The sequence below is a fragment of the Oncorhynchus mykiss genome, chromosome 10 (genome assembly GCF_057628025.1).
Source record: "Oncorhynchus mykiss isolate SJ-2025 chromosome 10, ASM5762802v1, whole genome shotgun sequence".
NCBI classification, from domain to species: domain Eukaryota; kingdom Metazoa; phylum Chordata; class Actinopteri; order Salmoniformes; family Salmonidae; genus Oncorhynchus; species Oncorhynchus mykiss.
In genome coordinates, this window is record NC_143031.1 from 83,385,912 (window position 1) to 83,395,911 (window position 10,000).

At 52.6% G+C, this 10,000-nt stretch overlaps 1 protein-coding gene across 1 annotated transcript in view; it reads left to right on the forward strand.

The window, feature by feature from the left end:
- LOC149980642 (huntingtin-like) overlaps window positions 1-10,000 on the forward strand; it is a 128,003-nt gene that overhangs the window by 59,854 nt on the left and 58,149 nt on the right. Inside the window, 5 exon segments of the mRNA XM_090188172.1 lie at window positions 75-223; window positions 1,459-1,595; window positions 2,005-2,121; window positions 8,440-8,562; window positions 9,101-9,372. Of these exon segments, the coding sequence (XP_090044298.1) occupies window positions 75-223; window positions 1,459-1,595; window positions 2,005-2,121; window positions 8,440-8,562; window positions 9,101-9,372 (798 nt within the window).

A 10,000-nucleotide genomic window follows, 5' to 3' on the forward strand; every position in this document is an offset into this window, starting at 1 on the left:
CTCTGTCTCTCTGTCTCTCTCTCTCTCTGTCTCTCTCTGTCTCTTTTTCTTTCTCCCTGACTCTGTCTCTCCAGAGATTCTGAGGCGATCGTCCCCAACATATTCTTCTTCCTGGTTCTGTTGTCGTACGAGCGGTACCACTCCAAACAGATCATCAGCATCCCAAAGATCATTCAACTGTGTGATGGCATCATGGCTAGTGGGAGGAAGGCTGTCACACATGGTAGGAACACACACAGAGCCGATACACTGACCACATGCCCATGTTGTGTTATAGAATAATATTGGTTCCAGGACTCACTGGTGGTTGATGAGGATGTGGGTCTTTCTCCTCCTTGTCTGACTGGATCTTTCTCCTCCTTGTCTGACTGGGTCTTTCTCCTCCTTGTCTGACTGGGTCTTTCTCCTCCATCTTGTCTGACTGGGTCTTTCTCCTCCATCTTGTCTGACTGGGTCTTTCTCCTCCATCTTGTCTGACTGGGTCTTTCTCCTCCATCTTGTCTGACTGGGTCTTTCTCCTCCATCTTGTCTGACTGGGTCTTTCTCCTCCATCTTGTCTGACTGGGTCTTTCTCCTCCATCTTGTCTGACTGGGTCTTTCTCCTCCATCTTGTCTGACTGGGTCTTTCTCCTCCATCTTGTCTGACTGGGTCTTTCTCCTCCTCCATCTTGTCTGACTGGGTCTTTCTCCTCCATCTTGTCTGACTGGGTCTTTCTCCTCCTCCATCTTGTCTGACTGGGTCTTTCTCCTCCTCCATCTTGTCTGACTGGGTCTTTCTCCTCCATCTTGTCTGACTGGGTCTTTCTCCTCCTTGTCTGACTGGGTCTTTCTCCTCCTTGTCTGACTGGGTCTTTCTCCTCCTTGTCTGACTGGGTCTTTCTCCTCCTTGTCTGACTGGGTCTTTCTCCTCCTTGTCTGACTGGGTCTTTCTCCTCCATCTTGTCTGACTGGGTCTTTCTCCTCCTCCATCTTGTCTGACTGGGTCTTTCTCCTCCATCTTGTCTGACTGTGTCTTTCTCCTCCTTGTCTGACTGGGTCTTTCTCCTCCTTGTCTGACTGGGTCTTTCTCCTCCTTGTCTGACTGGGTCTTTCTCCTCCTTGTCTGACTGGGTCTTTCTCCTCCATCTTGTCTGACTGGGTCTTTCTCCTTCTTGTCTGACTGGGTCTGTCTCCTCCTTGTCTGACTGGGTCTTTTTCCTCGTCTGACTGGGTCTTTCTCCTCCATCTTGTCTGACTGGGTCTTTCTCCTCCATCTTGTCTGACTGGGTCTTTCTCCTCCATCTTCTTGTCTGACTGGGTCTTTCTCCTCCATCTTGTCTGACTGGGTCTTTCTCCTCCATCTTGTCTGACTGGGTCTTTCTCCTCCATCTTGTCTGACTGGGTCTTTCTCCTCCATCTTCTTGTCTGACTGGGTCTTTCTCCTCCATCTTGTCTGACTGGGTCTTTCTCCCCATCCAGCCATCCCAGCCCTGCAGCCTATAGTCCATGACCTGTTTGTTCTGAGAGGCTCCAACAAGGCTGATGCTGGGAAGGAGCTGGACACCCAGAAAGAGGTGGTGGTCTCCATGCTGCTGAGACTCATACAGTACCACCAGGTAAACACACTCTGGAACCATGACACCGTGGTACTTTTGGAACCATGGAACCTTTGTACTTTGGAACCGTTGTACTTTGGAACCTTTGAACTTTGGAATCTTGGTACTTTGGAACCTTGGCACTTTGGAACCTTGGCACTTTGGAACCTTGGCACTTTGGAACCTTGGCACTTTGGAACCTTGGCACTTTGGAACCTTGGTTCTTTGGAACCTTTGTACTTTGGAACCTTTGTACTTTGGAATCTTGGTACTTTGGAACCTTTGTGCTTTGGAACCTTTGTACTTTGGAATCTTGGTACTTTGGAACCTTGGCACTTTGGAACCATGAAATATTTGAACCATGCAACCATTACAACCATGTAACATTTTTCACCTGTGTGACCTTTGACCTCTCTGTGTCTGTGTTTAGGTGCTGGAGATGTTCATCCTGGTCCTCCAGCAGTGTCACAAGGAGAACGAGGACAAGTGGAAGAGACTGTCCAGACAGATCGCTGACATCATCCTGCCCATGATAGGAAAACAACAGGTACGACCACAGTGAGAGAGAGCTTGTAAACTTATTTTAAGTTATTCCTGTACTGCCTGTTCCTATGGACTGTCAATGGACTGTCGATCCTTGAACTTTAGAATTTCACTCCCGTTCCTGAGGTAGCAACACAGGACCTGAGGTGTTGTCATAGTAACACAGGACCTGAGGTGGTAACACAGGACCTGAGGTGGTAACACAGGACCTGAGGTAGCAACACAGGACCTGAGGTAGCAACACAGGACCTGAGGTAGCAACACAGGACCTGAGGTAGCAACACAGGACCTGAGGTAGCAACACAGGACCTGAGGTAGCAACACAGGACCTGAGGTATCAACACAGGACCTGAGGTGGCAACACAGGACCTGAGGTGGTAACACAGGACCTGAGGTAGCAACACAGGACCTGAGGTAGCAACACAGGACCTGAGGTAGCAACACAGGACCTGAGGTAGCAACACAGGACCTGAGGTAGCAACACAGGACCTGAGGTAGCAACACAGGACCTGAGGTAGCAGCACAGGACCTGAGGTAGCAACACAGGACCTGAGGTAGCAACACAGGACCTGAGGTAGCAGCACAGGACCTGAGGTAGCAACACAGGACCTGAGGTAGCAACACAGGACCTGAGGTAGCAACACAGGACCTGAGGTAGCAACACAGGACCTGAGGTGGTAACACAGGACCTGAGGTGTTGTCATAGTAACACAGGACCCGAGGTAGCAACACAGGACCTGAGGTAGTAACACAGGACCTGAGGTAGCAACACAGGACCTGAGGTGTTGTCATGGTAACACAGGACCTGAGGTGGTAACACAGGACCTGAGGTAGCAACACAGGACCTGAGGTAGCAACACAGGACCTGAGGTGGTAACACAGGACCTGAGGTAGTAACACAGGACCTGAGGTAGCAACACAGGACCTGAGGTGGTAACACAGGACCTGAGGTAGCAACACCGGACCTGAGGTAGTAACACAGGACCTGAGGTAGCAACACAGGACCTGAGGTAGCAACACAGGACCTGAGGTGGTAACACAGGACCTGAGGTGTTGTCATAGTAACACAGGACCCGAGGTAGCAACACAGGACCTGAGGTAGTAACACAGGACCTGAGGTAGCAACACAGGACCTGAGGTGTTGTCATGGTAACACAGGACCTGAGGTAGCAACACAGGACCTGAGGTAGCAACACAGGACCTGAGGTGGTAACACAAAACCTGAGGTAGTAACACAGGACCTGAGGTAGCAACACAGGACCTGAGGTGGTAACACAGGACCTGAGGTAGCAACACCGGACCTGAGGTAGTAACACAGGACCTGAGGTAGCAACACAGGACCTGAGGTGGTAACACAGTACCTGAGGTGTTGTCGTAGTAACACAGGACCTGAGGTAGCAACACAGGACCTGAGGTAGCAACACAGGACCTGAGGTAGCAACACAGGACCTGAGGTAGCAACACAGGACCTGAGGTAGCAACACAGGACCTGAGGTATCAACACAGGACCTGAGGTGGCAACACAGGACCTGAGGTGGTAACACAGGACCTGAGGTAGCAACACAGGACCTGAGGTAGCAACACAGGACCTGAGGTAGCAACACAGGACCTGAGGTAGCAACACAGGACCTGAGGTAGCAACACAGGACCTGAGGTAGCAACACAGGACCTGAGGTAGCAACACAGGACCTGAGGTAGCAGCACAGGACCTGAGGTAGCAACACAGGACCTGAGGTAGCAGCACAGGACCTGAGGTAGCAACACAGGACCTGAGGTAGCAACACAGGACCTGAGGTGGTAACACAGGACCTGAGGTGTTGTCATAGTAACACAGGACCCGAGGTAGCAACACAGGACCTGAGGTAGTAACACAGGACCTGAGGTAGCAACACAGGACCTGAGGTGTTGTCATGGTAACACAGGACCTGAGGTGGTAACACAGGACCTGAGGTAGCAACACAGGACCTGAGGTAGCAACACAGGACCTGAGGTAGCAACACAGGACCTGAGGTAGCAACACAGGACCTGAGGTGGTAACACAAAACCTGAGGTAGTAACACAGGACCTGAGGTAGCAACACAGGACCTGAGGTGGTAACACAGGACCTGAGGTAGCAACACCGGACCTGAGGTAGTAACACAGGACCTGAGGTAGCAACACAGGACCTGAGGTAGCAACACAGGACCTGAGGTAGCAACACAGGACCTGAGGTAGCAACACAGGACCTGAGGTAGCAACACAGGACCTGAGGTAGCAACACAGGACCTGAGGTAGCAACACAGGACCTGAGGTAGCAACACAGGACCTGAGGTAGCAGCACAGGACCTGAGGTAGCAACACAGGACCTGAGGTAGCAACACAGGACCTGAGGTAGCAACACAGGACCTGAGGTAGCAACACAGGACCTGAGGTGGTAACACAGGACCTGAGGTGTTGTCATAGTAACACAGGACCCGAGGTAGCAACACAGGACCTGAGGTAGTAACACAGGACCTGAGGTAGCAACACAGGACCTGAGGTGTTGTCATGGTAACACAGGACCTGAGGTGGTAACACAGGACCTGAGGTAGCAACACAGGACCTGAGGTGGTAACACAGGACCTGAGGTAGCAACACCGGACCTGAGGTAGTAACACAGGACCTGAGGTAGCAACACAGGACCTGAGGTAGCAACACAGGACCTGAGGTGGTAACACAGGACCTGAGGTGTTGTCATAGTAACACAGGACCCGAGGTAGCAACACAGGACCTGAGGTAGTAACACAGGACCTGAGGTAGCAACACAGGACCTGAGGTGTTGTCATGGTAACACAGGACCTGAGGTGGTAACACAAAACCTGAGGTAGTAACACAGGACCTGAGGTAGCAACACAGGACCTGAGGTGGTAACACAGGACCTGAGGTAGCAACACCGGACCTGAGGTAGTAACACAGGACCTGAGGTAGCAACACAGGACCTGAGGTGGTAACACAGTACCTGAGGTGTTGTCGTAGTAACACAGGACCTGAGGTAGCAACACAGGACCTGAGGTAGCAACACAGGACCTGAGGTAGCAACACAGGACCTGAGGTAGCAACACAGGACCTGAGGTAGCAACACAGGACCTGAGGTAGCAACACAGGACCTGAGGTATCAACACAGGACCTGAGGTGGCAACACAGGACCTGAGGTGGTAACACAGGACCTGAGGTAGCAACACAGGACCTGAGGTAGCAACACAGGACCTGAGGTAGCAACACAGGACCTGAGGTAGCAACACAGGACCTGAGGTAGCAACACAGGACCTGAGGTAGCAGCACAGGACCTGAGGTAGCAACACAGGACCTGAGGTAGCAGCACAGGACCTGAGGTAGCAACACAGGACCTGAGGTAGCAACACAGGACCTGAGGTAGCAACACAGGACCTGAGGTAGCAGCACAGGACCTGAGGTAGCAACACAGGACCTGAGGTAGCAGCACAGGACCTGAGGTAGCAACACAGGACCTGAGGTAGCAACACAGGACCTGAGGTAGCAACACAGGACCTGAGGTAGCAACACAGGACCTGATGTGGTAACACAGGACCTGAGGTGTTGTCATAGTAACACAGGACCCGAGGTAGCAACACAGGACCTGAGGTAGTAACACAGGACCTGAGGTAGCAACACAGGACCTGAGGTGTTGTCATGGTAACACAGGACCTGAGGTGGTAACACAGGACCTGAGGTAGCAACACAGGACCTGAGGTAGCAACACAGGACCTGAGGTGGTAACACAAAACCTGAGGTAGTAACACAGGACCTGAGGTAGCAACACAGGACCTGAGGTGGTAACACAGGACCTGAGGTAGCAACACCGGACCTGAGGTAGTAACACAGGACCTGAGGTAGCAACACAGGACCTGAGGTAGCAACACAGGACCTGAGGTGGTAACACAGGACCTGAGGTGTTGTCATAGTAACACAGGACCCGAGGTAGCAACACAGGACCCGAGGTAGCAACACAGGACCTGAGGTAGTAACACAGGACCTGAGGTAGCAACACAGGACCTGAGGTAGCAACACAGGACCTGAGGTAGCAACACAGGACCTGAGGTAGCAACACAGGACCTGAGGTAGCAACACAGGACCTGAGGTAGCAACACAGGACCTGAGGTAGCAGCACAGGACCTGAGGTAGCAACACAGGACCTGAGGTAGCAACACAGGACCTGAGGTAGCAACACAGGACCTGAGGTAGCAACACAGGACCTGAGGTAGCAACACAGGACCTGAGGTGGTAACACAGGACCTGAGGTGTTGTCATAGTAACACAGGACCCGAGGTAGCAACACAGGACCTGAGGTAGTAACACAGGACCTGAGGTAGCAACACAGGACCTGAGGTGTTGTCATGGTAACACAGGACCTGAGGTGGTAACACAGGACCTGAGGTAGCAACACAGGACCTGAGGTGGTAACACAAAACCTGAGGTAGTAACACAAAACCTGAGGTAGTAACACAGGACCTGAGGTAGCAACACAGGACCTGAGGTGGTAACACAGGACCTGAGGTAGCAACACCGGACCTGAGGTAGTAACACAGGACCTGAGGTGGTAACACAGGACCTGAGGTGTTGTCATAGTAACACAGGACCCGAGGTAGCAACACAGGACCTGAGGTAGTAACACAGGACCTGAGGTAGCAACACAGGACCTGAGGTGGTAACACAAAACCTGAGGTAGTAACACAGGACCTGAGGTAGCAACACAGGACCTGAGGTGGTAACACAGGACCTGAGGTAGCAACACCGGACCTGAGGTAGTAACACAGGACCTGAGGTGGTAACACAGGACCTGAGGTGTTGTCATAGTAACACAGGACCCGAGGTAGCAACACAGGACCTGAGGTAGTAACACAGGACCTGAGGTAGCAACACAGGACCTGAGGTAGCAACACAGGACCTGAGGTGGTAACACAGGACCTGAGGTAGCAACACAGGACCTGAGGTGGTAACACAGTACCTGAGGTGTTGTCGTAGTAACACAGGACCTGAGGTAGCAACACAGGACCTGAGGTGGTGTCATGGTAACACAGGACTTGAGGTAGCAACACAGGACCTGATCTGGTAACACAGGACCTGAGGTAGCAACACAGGACCTGAGGTAGCAACACAGGACCTGAGGTAGCAACACAGGACCTGAGGTAGCAACACAGGACCTGAGGTAACAACACAGGACCTGAGGTAGCAACACAGGACCTGAGGTAGCAACACAGGACCTGAGGTAGCAACACAGGACCTGAGGTAGCAACACAGGACCTGAGGTAGCAACACAGGACCTGAGGTAGTAACACAGGACCTGAGGTAGCAACACAGGACCTGAGGTAGCAACACAGGACCTGAGGTAGCAACACAGGACCTGAGGTGTTGTCGTAGTAACACAGGACCTGAGGTAGCAACACAGGACCTGAGGTAGTAACACAGGACCTGAGGTAGTAACACAGTACCTGAGGTAGCAACACAGTACCTGAGGTAGCAACACAGGACCTGAGGTAGCAACACAGGACCTGAGGTAGCAACACAGGACCTGAGGTAGCAACACAGGACCTGAGGTAGCAACACAGGACCTGAGGTAGCAACACAGGACCTGAGGTAGCAACACAGTACCTGAGGTAGCAACACAGGACCTGAGGTAGCAACACAGGACCTGAGGTAGCAACACAGGACCTGAGGTAGCAACACAGGACCTGAGGTAGCAACACAGGACCTGAGGTGTTGTCATGGTAACACAGGACCTGAGGTAGCAACACAGGACCTGAGGTATCAACACAGGACCTGAGGTAGCAACACAGGACCTGAGGTGTTGTCGTAGTAACACAGGACCTGAGGTAGCAACACAGTACCTGAGGTAGCAACACCGGACCTGAGGTAGTAACACAGGACCTGAGGTAGCAACACAGGACCTGAGGTAGCAACACAGGACCTGAGGTAGCAACACAGGACCTGAGGTAGTAACACAGGACCTGAGGTGGTGTCATGGTAACACAGGACCTGAGGTGGTGTCATGGCAACACAGGACCTGAGGTAGCAACACAGGACCTGAGGTGGTGTCATGGTAACACAGGACCTGAGGTAGCAACACAGGACCTGAGGTAGCAACACAGGACCTGAGGTGGTGTCATGGTAACACAGGACCTGAGGTGGTGTCATGGTAACACAGGACCTGAGGTGGTAACACAGGACCTGAGGTGGTGTCATGGTAACACAGGACCTGAGGTGGTGTCATGGTAACACAGGACCTGAGGTGGTGTCATGGTAACACAGAACCTGAGGTGGTGTCTACTGATTGAGTGTTCTGTCCTAGATGCACCTGGACTCCCCTGAGGCTCTGGGAGTGTTGAACACTCTGTTTGAGACGGTCGCTCCCTCCTCTCTCCGCCCGGTAGATATGCTGCTGAAGGGAATGTTCACTACACCTGCTTCCATGGTGAGACACACAGAATTTGAGCTTTTTGGATAATTCAATTGTTGCCAGGTCTTTACTGAGGCTAACTCTTTCTCTGCTCCCTCCCTCCCTCCCTCCCTCCCTCCCTCCCTCCCTCCCTCTCTCTCTCCCTCCCTCCCTCCCTCCCTCCCTCCCTCCCTCCCTCCTCCTGCCTCCACTCTCTCTCCCTCCTTCCTCCTCGCTCTCTCCCTCCTTCCTCCTTGCTCTCTCCCTCCCTCCTCCTCTCTCCTCCCTCCTCGCTATCTCCCTCTCTCTTCCCCACTCCCTCCCTCCTTTCTCTTCCCCACTCCCTCCCTCCTCTCTCTTCCCCACTCCCTCCCTCCTCTCTCTTCCCCACTCCCTCCCTCCTCTCTCTTCCCCACTCCCTCCTCTCTCTTCCCCACTCCCTCCCTCCTCTCTCTTCCCCACTCCCTCCCTCCTCTCTCTTCCCCACTCCCTCCCTCCTCTCTCTTCCCCACTCCCTCCCTCCTCTCTCCCTCCCTCGTCCTCTCTCCCTCCCTCCTCTCTCCTTCCTCCCCAGGCTAATGTCAACACAGTTCAGCTGTGGGTGTCAGGTGTCTTGGCTGTCCTCCGAGTCCTCATCTCTCAGTCCACTGAAGACATAGTCCTCTCTCGTGTCCACGAGCTCTCCCTCTCTCCTCTCCTCCTCTCCTGTCCCACCATCCGACGTCTCCGCGACGACAGCAGCCTCTCGTCGACCCCGCCACCGCCTCTGGCGACCTCGGCAACTGTCGCCCCCGACAACCAGGAGGCCAACGGAGAGCGGGTGCCGCCGGAGGAGACGTTTGCCAGGTGAGTGCGGGATCGGGTCTTCACGGTTGCTCTGTGGTTACTATGGTTTCCCCCCCCAGGTACACACTTTTAGGGGTCAAAGTTGACTCTTGATCATTTAGGAATATGAGAGAGCGCGATATTGAAAAAATTGGCAACCTCACTTTAAAACAAAATACAGTACCAGTCAAAAGTTTGGACACACCTGCTCATTCCAGGGTTTTTCTTTATTTGTACTATTTTCTACATTGTAGAATAATAGTGACGACATCAAAACTATGAAATAACACATATGGAATCATGTAGTAAGCAAAAAAAAGTGTTAAACAAATCAAAATATAATTTAGATTCTTCAAAGTAGCCACCCTTTTGCCTTGATGACAGCTTTGCACACCTTTGGCATTCTCTCAACCAGCTTCACCTGGAATGCTTTTCCAACAGTCTTGAAGGAGTTCCCACATATGCTGAGGACTTGTTGGCTGCTTTTCCTTCACTCTGCACTCCAACTCATCCCGAACCATCTCAAATGGGTTGATGTCGCGTTATTGTGGAGGCCAGGTCATCTGATGAAGCACTCCATCACTCTCCTTCTTGGTCAAATAGCCCTTACACAGCCTGGAGGTGTGTTGGGCCATTGTCCTGTTGAAAA